Below are 14,412 nucleotides of genomic sequence, written 5' to 3' on the forward strand. Positions count from 1 at the left end.
GGGGTGTTTGTTTGTACATTGTCTGTTTTCTTTCTTTTTCTTATTTTATATTTAAAATTTTTGAATTTTAATATTTGTTGTTTTAAATTTTATGATTAATTGATAGATCAGCTATTTTTTATATACTTTTTATATATTTGTATTTGTATTTAAGTGGGCCCCTGGGCCTCTAAACATCAGATTTATTCTGTAAGGGTCGCCCACTCAAAACATGGTTTTAAATAAATAAAATAAACAAAGCCAACGAGAAAATTTGCACTTGGCAGAGACAACAGAAAATGCTGTTCCAGTGCTGGAGACAAGTTTACTGATCCTCTAATATTTTCCCGCCAATTTATTAGACACGCCACTTTGATGATATATGACTAGATAGAATTTCAAAAAAGTATGTTTGAACTGTACATGTATACTTGTTCTGGTACACGGGAAAGAACCTAAAAAAACGGTCTGGCAGTCAACGTGTTAATCATCGATTTAAAAATATATTTACAAATACAAAAAAAATTACAATACAGTACAAACATTTAATTACAGTTACAATCATAATTATAATTTGCTTTATTTTACAACAAAACACCAGATTGAACACACTGAAAAATATAGTGCTTGTTAGTGGCAATAGGGTGTCCGACAGACCGATTTGCCAAGACTGTAATTCAATCATGGAATGATTATTAAAAGGGTAGCAGGTCAAAAAGGTAAGACTGTATTATTCAAACATGGAATAATTATTAAAAGGGTAGCAGGTCAAAAGAGCAAAAAACCAAAACGGCAATGACCAAAACGGCAATGACCAAAATGGCAATAACCAAAACGGCAATAAACCAAAACGGCAACGATACAGTAAGTACCAAAACGGCAACAGACCAAAATGGCAATGACAAGTGCCAATTATAGGCATAGACCAAAATGCCAAAGGAGCAAAATCAATGCCAAGAGCAAGTGCCGCTGGGCGTGGGCCGCAGTTTATAATTTTCTGAATCACCTTGAAATTGGCCAGATCGTCTGTAGGCAAATTGAATATTGCCGTGGGCTCTTTTTCCCGGTTTTAATGTTTAATCGCATTTTTTGGTTTTTTTTTTCTTACTGTATTATTATAATTATTATTATTATATTACTACAGTTTTTTTTTTTAACATATCAATGACAAATTATTTTAGATGCCTCATATTTTAAAGTTTTATTTATTTGAATGTTTATTGATTTTACAGTATACTGCGTTTCCTCCAATCCTTTTATTATTAAATTTGTATGTTGTTATAATATATTGTTATTAATAGGCCTATTACTATTTTTTTTTATTATTATTAATTTTTTTCGCATTTTTTACCTCTATAACATAAATTGTTTTTGTCTGTATTCCAAAGTTCTATTTATCTATTTGGTTTATTGCATGCTACATTGCCATTCCAGTAAACAAGTGTTGCCATTTTGGTTTATTGCCGTTTTGATCATTGCCGTTTTGACTTATTGCTGTTTTAACTGGAAAGCATTAAAAGTAGTAAAAACCTATCAAAATCTTGGTTACACAGTGCATTTTGACATTAAAACAATTATGTTTTGGGTAAATTTGCCCTTGTTATAGTTGGCACTAAACCCATTCACTCCAACTGGCTGGGATACCGTCCGCTCGAACTAGGCCTAAGTAAAGTACTAGCATTCGCGCGCACTGACTGAGTAGCTATCTACTCGCATTGACTGGCATTCGATTGGAAGTTGTTATGAATTGGAAGAATAAAATGGTAATTACAAAAGAAAAACTATACAATTACATGGAACCACCCAATGGACGGGCCTAGGCCGCCTATTACAATAGGCCTACCCTAACTAGGCCTAGGCCTAAGCGGCGTGCGAGATAAGACAAGCCTCCGTCAACTCAGGCAGTCCAACAGTACAGACTAGGCCCTAGGTTCTAGCCTAGACTAGCATACCTCTCGTCGTAGACCGCTTTGTCTTCCTAGTCGGCCTGTCATTCACCAGGCCCTAGTAGTAGGCTGACTAGGCTATAAATACAATAAAATTGCAGTAAAATACTCACAATGGAACCCTGAAAATAAATATATAAAAGTAAAAAAACAACCCGTGTTCAGATATTTTGCTTGGTACGGCCCTACTAAACAGCGCCCCTAACAGTGTGGCCAGTAGCGCAAGAAGTTAGCTATAGTGGCTATTATATGGTTGCCGAGTATGTGAAGCGCTGCATGAGCAATTTGTACACCAAAACACACTCTAAGGTTTTAGCCTTTTTTACTGAGCCTTATATATAAAAGGTATTGTCAACTTTGAAGAATAATGATCACTCAATTTTGCATTGATTGTCAAAATATGTAGATGTTTATAAAGCTTAAAATATCTAGTTTCATAGCCGTCGGAAGTAATTTTGCAAGTGGTCCGGCAATTAAAAGCGGAGTGGGGTGGGGGTGGCGGTTGGGGAGCTAAAATATGTAGTTGTTAAATTGACCAGCTAACTATCCAAGGATACAGGATTTTAAAGTGTGGTCTGACTGAGAGCATATCCACCCAAGCCTCTTACTGAAGTGATCCATAGTAATGTCATCGCCCGCTTAACACCATCTAGACTAGGAAAAAAAATTAAAAAGAGGCTTAAATCAAGTTAGGAGTGGAATGTTAGAAGCAGTCAATATAGCCAGATATCCTAATTAATCCGTCCTGGTCACCCTAAGCCCTGTTGACACTTAATTTTTCATCTGGTATACAAATGCCGGCCATTTTTCAAAATGGCCGCCAAATTTATCTAAAATGTGCATATAATTGGTACTAAATAAGCTACAGGTATGATGTTGGTGTCTAAAATCATAATTTCTATACAGGCAACAGACCAGACATATAAAAACTACTGTCCCCATGCCAGAATGGAATATTCAAAAATAGGTGTTTATTTGTTTTAAAATATCCGCAAAATATGCTTAAAATGTGTATAAAATAAGAATAAGTATATAAACTCACCAAATATAGTCGTGTTTAGTATCGTTGGAAAGCTCTCACATGCTGAATAACGTATTATCAGAACGGTGTAGTGTTTCATGTATTGTTCCATAAAGTCCAAATATGGCATATTATGTTAAAATAAATAGGACCCATTTGCGTAACTCGTGAGGAGGGGGTGCTCCTACTACTACCTATCACATTAGGCTACTACGAAGCCTTAAGTAACGCATGTGCTTTCTGGGCGAAGTCCGAGTCCAAATGGCCCTGGAGAGGCCACTACTTATACTTACAGTAACACTGACACTCAGCACTCTCCTACAACGCCTTAACAATACGTACGGTAACATTTTCTATAATTTCCGAAAAAACCAAATAGACCAAAATTCCACAAACACAATATGTGGCAGATTTATTAGAAGGGGTTCTTTAAACTATGCCCCTGGATGCCCACTATGGAGGTTTGACCAGTGTAATGCCTGTGTGCTTTCTAGGGAAACGTTTATTTCCTCCTTGTCCAAATGAGTCCCGGAAAGGCGATGGGCCCCTACTTACTACTACTACCGAGCAATCTAATTATACAACCGCTTTTGATTTTTTCAAAAAATTATGAGCCCCGGACGAACTACCCACCTTAAAATCCGCCTCCGACTTTAAACATGTCAGTAAATAAAGAATAAAATACATGGTTATCCATCATAGTAGGCCTATTATTAAATATTATACACAGCATGTTGAAATCGATTAAAATAATGTATACATTAAATGCCTACTAATAATTCGGATGATAAACGCCTGCAACATCATCAATTAGACCTTAAAGGACGATCGGGTCATTTTATTCAGATTGGCCTTATCATGTTTCAGAGCATATTTTTTGGTATTAAAGTGACACTTTATTAAAAACAATCAATGAATTTTGTTACTCAAATGTCTTTATATTGATATATTGAAGCCTATTAGATGGCCTGACGAAAAAGTGATCCAGAAGTGGCTTACTGTACAATTATGGCGAAAGTAAATTTTTGTCCGTCTCTATGAATTTTAATAGTGTTACTGTAAGAGCCTATTATTAAATATTGGAATGGTACCTTATGGATTTATAACCAGGCAGCAGAGCAGCTTAGCTCAGTTGCCTAAACTGGTGGTAGCCTCTGTGTGCGCTAAAACGTGGGGATCTCTAGGTCTCCGATTCAAATAAAATCAAATCATTCTTTATTCATCACTAAAAATGGGTTGAATTTTACAAAAGTAAAGGGTTCAAGCAGAAAAATCTAAACAATCAACATTTAAGCATTTTTCAACAAATAAACCCACATCACAATAACAGCAAAAGGAAACAGGTTTAAAGGGAAAAAAGGCAACCAATATTAAAATTATTATGACATTATTATTATTATTATTATTATTATTATTATTATTATTATTATTATTATTATTATTATTATTATTATTATTGTTGTTGTTGTTGAAATTGTTTCCCGATGTACAGTGGTGTAACGACTATGCTCTTATGCGGCGGTCCGCAGGGCCCCGTCACCAGGGCCCCGAAGGTGCCCCAACCCATAGGGTCCTCGCTCGGGCACCCTTACCCAAAAGGTCTTTGTTGATACATAACAGCATAATGTCTCTCTGAGATCGACTGTAAGACATATATCATAGTATATCCCGTGAAGGTTTAATGGGGCCCCTGTCGGCCTGGGGCCGCTTAAATTTTCCAATTGTTTTTAAAATGGAGATTTATACTCGCATTTTAAATCTATGAGTGCCATTTCCGGCCACTTTGAGGTGCTGTATTCATAAATGATCTTACCTTAGCCCCAACCATGCTGGGGCTGAGGTGGCATAGTCTGTGAAAGTCCCTCCCTACCCACATTCCCTCTATTTTGAATACTTAAATCTGCAACTGATATATAATTTATTTCGTTGTTATAAAAGCTATCTAGAATACAATGCCAAATATTAGAAAAACGAGCAAATTTAAATTCCCACAATAAAGTGTTGACCGGATCAAAAAGGCGCCCCTAGTCTCAGAAAGCCACAGGGCCCCGTGCCCATCGTTAGGCCACTGCCGGTGTAGTGCCCAATCACCACCAGAAGGACCTCACTGGAAACAAGTATTCTTCCGATATTTGTGGGTTATCCTTGGTGTTTACACCGAATATATATATCCACCCATAAGGGACAGATATAGAGAAAGAATTTTGTTTAGAAATGATGGAGACAACAGAAATTAAAAAAAAAAATATGTTGCTTTGGAGTAAGCCTACAGTGACGTCATGCTCCCTTCTTTCTGGTCTTTCTTCTCTCTTTCTTCTTTATTTTTCCTGGACCCACCCTGAAACGATTGATTAAATCATTGTTTGATAATACTTATTTATATTGGAAAAGCTAAGAAAATGCACGTGCATATGCATAGACCTAATATATATTATGTTGGACGCAAATATTCAAATTAAATAATATGTTGCACGCAAATATTAAAATTAAAAATTTGTGTGCAAAATATTTTAAAGTCTTTTTATCCTTAACACTTATCTCTAGGGGGATTACCCACCCTGGTGTCACTTCGGGAGTAAAAATATTTTACTGATATGCATGGTGCTCCTAACATTGTTTCGGCCCGGGACCAACGGCTCGTCGTTGCACCACTGGGAGGACCCTGCCTATTAATGTTATAACAAATCAATTAGCCAATCAAATATATTATACAGCACATAACATGCGGTACCATTGTTCATGTATGTAGAATCATCAATAAGTAGGAAAACACAACATAATGTATTTGCCTTGGCCACCATGAAGTAAGAGTGGGCCCCTGGCCTATCCTGGGTTCATTTGGACTCGGAGGATCTAAGCATTTCCCCAGAAAGCACACAGGTGTACATATCTGGTCCAACTTCATAGTGAAATGTTGGGTCGTAGTTGGACTGGCCCCTTCTAATAAATCAGCCAAAGAGTGTTTTTGGATTTTGTTCTATTTGATAATTAGATTTACAGCACAATATATGAAAAACTACACAGTTTCTGATATGTATATACTGGAAAACTCATCATTGCCAGAGCTTTCAAATGATACCAAACAGGACAACTTTTGGTAAGTCTGATTTTTTTACCTTTTGTGTCATGTGACTTTATATATTATTGGTCTATATCGCTGTAAATATGTATAATGTTGTTTAGGTGTAATGACAATAAATGATCAGTGTATAATTCCCTTTCCATTGACACCAATCATGACCATGTTTTATGTGGTGCGTCAGCCATCTTGAAATTCAAAATGGCGGCCGATGACGTGGGGAAAAAAATTCCACCTAACTTTTTTGAATTCAGCGAAGTAAAAATGATAAAATTAGTCAATAAAATCTATTTTTGCAAAAAAATCTATCTGGATTACATAGAAAAATAGCTTATATAGGCCTACTCGTTCTTATTTTATGTACATTTTAAGTAAGTATATTTTGCGATAATTTTAAACAAATAAACAACTATTTTTTAATTATGTTCCATTCTGGCTTGAGTGACAGTAGTTTTTATATGTCTAGTTTGTTGCCTGTCTATACATTATGAGTTTACACACCAAAATCATATCTGTAGCTATATATTTAGTTTCAATTTTATGCACATTTTAAATAAATTTGGCGGCCATTTTTCAAAATGGCCGCCATTTGTATACAAGGAGTAAAATCAAGTGTCAATAGGGCTTAGGGTGACCAGAAGTGATTAATTAGGATATCTGGCTATGTGGATTGCTTCTAACATTCCACTCCCCCTAACTCATTTTTTAAAGATTTTTTTTCTAGTCTAATCCCACATTTCTGAGTCTAGAATTCGGGGCCAGAAAAATGTTGTGCTCATCAAAGGCCATTAAAGGAAATTATTTACAATTTATTTCTATTATTTAAGTAACATATTACCCTGTCGGATAACGTTCTGGTATTTCTGAGTCTAGGTTTCGGGGTGATTACTAATATAGGATTATATATTAGAGTAATAGTGTCCGTACGGATAGGCCTAAAAACTTTGATCGGGGGCATGCTTTTGTTCAAAGCAGACCGAAATCCCCATAGCTTGATCGCCGGGGCGAGGGCCTGTGTGTGCGGGGTGTGTGTGTAATGTTCATGAGGGTCCCTCCCATACGAAGATGTTACATGGCATCCTATTCTTTCTGTATACTCAAGAAAACATTAGGTTAGTATTCACAAAAATGAATTCTACGTTCTTTCATTCATTAATAATGATATAGGCCCTATTAAAATCTTCTTCACAGAAAAACTATTATGATAATCTTTTACATAACATCAATTAAGAACAACAATAAAATTTTAAAAGTGGTTAAAATATACGGTAAGATACAAAAACTGACATTGGATATTAAGTAAATGCACACATCACATCATATGAAAACATCAAAAACAACAAAACAAAAAATTTATACTAAGTAAATCTTATTATTATTTATACATTTTTCGGTAATAGCTTATTGCGATTGCATAATGCTGAAGAGTTGGTCCAGAAAAGCACCCAGTTTAAAAATGTTATATCTGGATAATTCAAAATACGATTTGTATGCCTACCTAGTTATAAATAAATGTAGGTATATTGCGAAAAGATAACTTGTTGAAAATTTAATTTCTTAACATCAGTACCATAATTAAATTAATTTAGTTGCTTATTCCTCCATTAATAAATACAGTGCAAGAAACACGAATACATAATGACATAGTGAATAACAGTGACTACGGTATATTTACACAGTGAAATGCAATTAAATAAAACGTGTTATGAATACACAGGATGTAATATGCTATGCAATATAGGGCCTATTTGAAAATTGGCCTACAAATTAATGAATACCGTGAATTTCTAGCGCCTGAAGCATTAATAAAAACAACTTACCACGCTTAGATGAGGTGTACTATCACTTTAATTTTTAAAAGTGTTTTAATTAAGTTCTGTGTTCGCTTCTGCTGGGCCTTATACCGATTACATTTTAATTATAATTACAGTAATTCTTAATTCCTAATTTATGATGGCAGACATATCATGTAGGTATACACGGCAATTAGATGGGTTTTTTTTTTTGTTTTTTTTTTTTGTGAAATGGTTTTACAGGGGTCCCCGTGGAAAAGTTTGTTTACTTGGGTGCCCAGAAAAAATATGAATTAATTATGATTAACTAAATTAATTTAGTTATGGTACTGATAAGAAATTTAATTTTGTTATCATTTTGCAATATACCTCCATTGATTATGTTGATGGTGATGATGAGCGGACGATAATAACTATTACGGTGATGATAGTGATAACGATGATGATGATGACGATGACGATGATGTCGATGACGATGATGACATACTGTATACGGTGGTGGCGTTATAGAAGCTAATACACACTGAACGGAAGTGAGCCCAAGTGGAAAAAAAGGAAAGACCCGACTCCAACCCCCAATCTTTTTATAAATAGTTAATTTTTATTTTATATTTATAGGCCTACATCTAAATATTTTCAAAACCAATCTTAATTACTAAAAGTAAATAGGCCTATTGTCAAAAAAAAATAAATGAAATGTACATAGCCAAAATAAAAACAAGCACTTGGTGGAATTTTTTAAATATATAACATTAAGAAGAAAATGTGATGCGAAAACTATTAAAAATAAATTCATGTAATTTATATGCATCGGTATATTATTTTAAAAAGAATATCATAATTGAGAAAAAGTGGGCAGGCCAAAGCCAGTGCGGTCGTTGTAGTTCCGACGGCCATGAGTTTTATAATCCGATCACCCCATTGTCAAGTGAAACCAGGATTCAAATTATCGACTTTGTGAGAAAAAGGGGTTCGGTTTGGACTCATTTACTGCGTTAATAAAGCAGGTTAAAGTGTAAAAGTGAACCGTTCAGTGAGCAGATAAAGTTTTCATTTTAACCACGTGTTAACAATATTCACAATCTGATGGGGTTGAAGGCCTTAAACACATCCAGGCCTACGTACTATAGCTTTCTGGGATAAAAAAAAAAAGGGCTGTTCTATTACAACATTTTAAAGATGTACCGTAATATCATTGAGGAATGATAACAATACATTTTAAATTTTGATGTAACATAGAAATGATCAATTTAAACATACATCGAATTTTTACTTTTAATTTTACAGTGAGAAAAAATGACAAAATCATAGAAACACTTTTGTCAAAAATTATTTAATTATGTATAGAATTCAAGGTAAACATTTTCCCTTATTTCGCTAACTTCTACTTATAAATGAAAAAGTTAATTTCAAAGTTATTTTTTAAAATTATTTTTTGGTTCATTTTTTTCTGGGAGCGATCATTTTTATAATTTGAATGAAGTCAATTCGTGACATCATGGTGCTTAAGTGCTCACAGATGTTACAGTGTACGGTAACTGAGACTTCAGCCCACAGCGTACACCTTTGTCGAAGTTCAACATCATCAGGAATTCTGTTTTACCCAAAGATCGCTACGATATTCAAGTAACCACGTAAGTTTACTCATTTGCATATATATATATATATATATATATATATATATATATATATATATATATATATATATATATATATACCGACCAATAGTGGTTTTTCTCCCCTACGCGGGGGGGGGGGGGCGGCCCCCGCTGGCGCCACCCCTGATATATTATTCTGCTGAAGACGATTGAAGCAACTCAATCGAATCGTTGAGACATTCTCTACGAACAACAGTTCTTTTCAGAACTATAACGTGGTGTACCGCAAGCATTTAACTATTATTATTATTATTATTAGGCCTACTTCGCCATGCAAACCTTCAAATAATATAAATATTATTACAATTACTTTATTTTTGTGAGTTTCCAACAACAAACTTATCTTTCAAAGCTCTATATAGTAAATAAATGCCGTTTCTTTTTAAAATGTTCACAGTCATCATTAAAGCTCAAAAAAAAAAAAAAAAGAGGATAGCGAAATGACGGATAAACATGTGCTACTAGTTGGATTAGCTTGTCTTGACATCGTAAGTGTTCATGATCATTACCCAATAGAGGACACTGATTCACGGTAAATATATCACAAGCCTATAATCATTTAATTCTGTTGTATTCAACATCGATTTTTAAATTTTCTCCTGTTTCAGGTTGTTCTCGAGAGACGAGTGCAGCATCTGAATGTTTGATTTGTAAAGCGTGTCATCTTCAGAGGTGGCGCAAGGATTTGCCCGACAGGGAGTCCGACGTCCCTGACGGAGGGTTGGGAGATTCCTCCGACAAAAAAAAGTGGGTGTGGTCGGGCGTCGCTCAAAATCTCTCGATGTGTTCCAGGGGGTGAAAGCCCAGACAAATATGGAAATTTTGGGGTTTCAACGGGTTATTTAGTCGATTTTAGAGTCTACTAATATGTAGAAAATACACCTTTTTTTCTCCACTACGAACTGTGGCTTTTCTCCCCGAGGGGCCCTGCCCCCCCCCCCCCCCCCCCCCTCCGCTAGCGCCACCACTGGTCATCTCATCTGTCAGAGATGCTGTTGTCATCATTGCCGGTTTTTTTAAAAGTTTTTGTTGGCATCGCAGTTGTCCCCGTCTTAAGAATTAATACTTTTTATTACAATTTATTATAGGCTTATTATTGCTTACTATATTATAAATCGTGTTGTTTCTTAATTTTTATATTTTGCTGTTAATTATAATACTATAAACAAAACACAATTAACATACTAAATTGCTATCACAGATCAATTAAACAGTTCTTGACCCGTGGTGGAAATGCAGGAAATACATCTGTGGTAGCTTCTCAGCTTGGGGAACAAGTTGAATATCTCGGAACTATAGCGTCTCATGTATTCTCTGAGTAAGATATCTCTTTCCTTCATTTACAACAAGAACACATTATAAATCAAGATCGAAGTTGATATATTTTACATGACCGAAACTAACTAATGTCCACTAAAGCTCAAAGCTCTTTGGTCTAGTGGTTATGATACCAGATTAGTTACTTGGAGGTCGTGGGTTCTGATTCGTACCTACATGTATGTCTTCGAAAGTTATTGTCAGGTTGGGCAAACTATCCTTCCAAATGATGTCCACATATTGGTAGAGCACCATAGGCGCGTTTACGGTGCGAAATAGGAACAAATTAAGGTTATTAAGAATAGATCGACCCCACTGACCGCTCTGGAAATATACGAAATTAAAATGACTTATGCACGGTAGATCACGCCAGCCCCTCCAGCACCCCAACACTGCATTACTATAATATGGCTCTGCTGTCGTGCACGGGCCAAAGTTTATTTATTATTCTATTGCTCTATGATCATACTTCTTGGAATTTCTTTAACCCTTCTCTGTAGCTTTCTTATAATACATGTCAAGAAACAAAGTGACTGAATTGCCAGAGGTGGATTAAAGGGGCCCAGCAAGCCAGGTCCCCACTAAACTGAAAATAAAGAAAAAAAAATATGGGGGAAATTGCATTCAAATTACTTTAAGTTTGTGAGTGCCATTCCTGCCATCTAAGAGTGCCATAGACATAAAATATTGTACCTCAACCCCAGCTATGGTGAGGCTGAGGCTGTTTACTTTCCGTCCTCTATTTCCTGGATCCACTACTGATTGCAATGCCATTAGTATAGTATTCTCATGAATATTATTTTATTGTGCAAGCTTTTATCTATTTATCTTTTGGCATGTTATTCACATCTTATTAATATTGATCTCCACTTAATATCTAGTTATGTATGTCTAGTTAAAATTGTCCTGTTTCCATTAATAAAATAAATCACGGATATAAATAATATAAATCCCAGACTTTTGACTTCTTAAGTTTGCTTGATTAATCTACGTGTCCTAACGCCAGCACCCGCACGTTTTACTCAATTAATTCTGAGGTTTATTGCAGTATAAGAACATATATACAGATACAAATGAGTACATTCGTCTTCCATACACTAATCGGGAAATTGATATAAACTTTATTATTAATGCATTCAAATTTTTGGCACTAATCGCTCCTTCGTGCTCTGCTCTAGACTTCTGAGTGTATGAAATAGGCTGAAATTGCTTATTATTGTTGTTTATAAGTAATATTAATTTTCAATTTTTTTGACAGAATTATTGAGAAAGATTTCCAGCAATACAATGTAAAATTCGTGAATTGTCGTTTCCATGAAAACTGTCTAACACCGACATCGTGTGTTATCATAAATGCAACGAATGGGACTAGAACTATATGGCATGCAAACAAGTAAGTTGAATAATAATCTACCTGCTAGTGAATGAAGTGTTCTTACGTGTTTGCAGGATTTGGACTCATGGTCCTGAGGTAAAAATATGATGCATCATCGTATGCTGGTGGCGCCGGACAGTTAAGCGGTTGTCCCAGGCGCGCCCATAACCCATAGGGAAGAAATTCCGGGGGCGAAGCCCTATACATTCCCAACAATTTAGGGATTTGAAACTCGACAATGGAGGTGGGGCCCGAGGTAGGGGAGGGGTGGCCTTCCCACCTCTCCCTCCGCTTACGCCACCACAGCCTCACTCATCTTGTGTTCCTGTGATCAATTTATAAATTGACTTATCTACTCTATTTTTTGTTTTCTTTAGTTCTTTGCCTGAGCTCAGTGTGGACGACTTTTCTAAACTTAATTTATCTCAATATAGTTGGATCCATTTTGAGGTGATATGAATTTTACATCATATTGGTTTCACATATTCATTTCATAATATAATTATTTGAAGTGAAATTAGTTAGAATTTTACTACCAATGATGATGATTATGATAAATGATCTTAATGGTCTTAGTTAAGACTGATATAATGGTGTCGTAGAGCCAAGTAAAATAAGCATTTAGGCCTATAGCTTTAGGTGTTTTTTTTAAAATCATTATTTGGCAAAGGGTAAAAATAAATACTAATGTAATCTTTAGTAAAAATATATATTCTTCATTTTTTAACAGGGTAGGAATATCACTAACATTTTGAAAATGATTACAATTATTGAGAACTACAATTCAAGCATTACTGACCACATAAGAATATCAGTGGAACTTGAGAAGGCAATAAAAAAAGATATCGACAAACTTCTACCCCTGGGCCATGTGGTAGGTTTCAAATGATTTTCAGCTTCATCAATTTTCTTTAATGACATTGGGCCAATAAGGTCACGGGGGCATGTGGTAGGTTTCAAATGATTCTCAGCTTCATCATTATTCTTTAATAACAATGGGCCAATGAAAGGTCACGGGGATCTTCGAGTCCTAGAATGAACCTTTCCAGTAAGCTCCACCCCTTGGATATTGTTGCTAAGGTCCACAAAACGACAGCAGGCCTACACAAACACGTACGTTTGTGGGACAACACATGTGCTTCCTGGCGCTGTTATATTGGTCATTTGTTAAGTTAGACACCTTCGGAAAGGCCTATTAAGAGCCCTTTGCAAGCCATGGGTGGCGCCAGCGTGGGGGGGGGGGCGTCGTCGGGGAAAGCTGCCACCCCCCCACCCCGTCGGGGAGAAAAACCACAATTCGTCGGGGGAAAAAGGAGGCATATTTATTTTTTACATATCAAAACCCTAAATCGATTAAATAAGCCTTTAAAACCACTAAATTGTCATATTTTTTCGAGTGTTAATATTCCTCCATGAAACACTTTCGAGAGATTTTGAGGCGACGCCCGACCACGCCCACTTTTTTTGTAGAGGAAATCGGTCCCCCGTAAGGGGACCTGGACTCAGTCCGTTCACGTCGTGGAAAATCTTGGCGCACCCCTGCTGCAAGCCCTCTGCTTGTCGATTTGTCTGTGACTTGGATCCAACGTTCAAAACAGGTCTGCCTTTTTGTGTTCATATCTTAGTTCATGTGTGTGGGTGTGAATGTGTGTTTGTGCTTTGTTTTTGTGAATTTATACATTTTTAATTACATCATCTAATTTAAATATCCCAATATATATGATTTTTTGTAAAATAATATTTACAATATAATAATAAATAATTTTCAATTGAATTTTTAAGTGGGTTTTAAATATATATATATTTTTTGAATCTTGTAATTGATCTTTGTAAATTGCATCCCTAATTCAGCCAATGACGCGCTAAGGATTCAATTGTTGTACTGTCTCTTATACACATCTAGATGTGTATAAGAGACAGGGTATAAAGTGAGAATTTCATGCAAGCATGATTGGAAACAATAGGCTGGGTGAGATTAGAATAAACAGCCTAAACAAGTAAACATTTTTAAGATGGCAAAACAATATTATTCTTCCAAAGAAATCTGAAATCATAATTTTCATGACTATTATTTTAAGCATGTTGTGTAATGATTTTACTGTTTGGTTTGCCAAAGTATCGGACTGCAATGAAAATGTTATTGTTGAGTAATTCAAAATGCACGCAAGATTATTAAATGTAATATTTTAAGTTGAACAGGCATTTGGGTGCTTGTTAATTAGTCCTGAGGTCCCAAGTCTTCTG

The 14,412-nt window shown here is 35.6% G+C and overlaps 2 protein-coding genes across 2 annotated transcripts in view; one reads left to right on the top strand and one right to left on the bottom strand.

Annotated features, from left to right (window-relative positions):
• The window catches only part of LOC117119539 (pre-rRNA-processing protein esf2-like), a 9,837-nt gene extending 7,648 nt beyond the window's left edge, over positions 1-2,189 (bottom strand). Inside the window, exon 1 of the mRNA XM_033264364.1 lies at positions 2,039-2,189. The gene's annotated coding sequence lies outside the window, so the exon portion shown is untranslated. The remainder of the gene's footprint in view (positions 1-2,038) is intronic.
• A 7,727-nt stretch (positions 2,190-9,916) lies between these two features.
• Positions 9,917-13,057, top strand: LOC117120042 (ketohexokinase-like). The gene is made up of 5 exons (XM_033265042.1): positions 9,917-10,008; positions 10,678-10,794; positions 12,052-12,186; positions 12,546-12,618; positions 12,899-13,057. Exons 1-5 carry the CDS (start codon positions 9,917-9,919, stop codon positions 13,055-13,057), a joined length of 576 nt encoding a protein of 191 aa, XP_033120933.1.
• The last annotated feature ends 1,355 nt before the right edge of the window (positions 13,058-14,412 follow it).

Source organism: Anneissia japonica, unplaced genomic scaffold, assembly GCF_011630105.1.
Source record: "Anneissia japonica isolate Jap-2015-1 unplaced genomic scaffold, ASM1163010v1 scaffold287752_len1182401_cov188, whole genome shotgun sequence".
Taxonomy (NCBI): Eukaryota; Metazoa; Echinodermata; class Crinoidea; order Comatulida; family Comatulidae; genus Anneissia; species Anneissia japonica.

Excerpts from the sequence above, each read along its gene's own strand:
- LOC117120042 (XM_033265042.1), top strand. The coding sequence starts at position 9,917 with ATGACGGATAAACATGTGCTACTAGTTGGATTAGCTTGTCTTGACATC. Across the intron at positions 10,009-10,677 it reads ATAGAGGACACTGATTCACG|ATCAATTAAACAGTTCTTGA; the intron begins GTAAATATATCA and ends TTGCTATCACAG. Across the intron at positions 12,187-12,545 it reads ACTATATGGCATGCAAACAA|TTCTTTGCCTGAGCTCAGTG; the intron begins GTAAGTTGAATA and ends TGTTTTCTTTAG.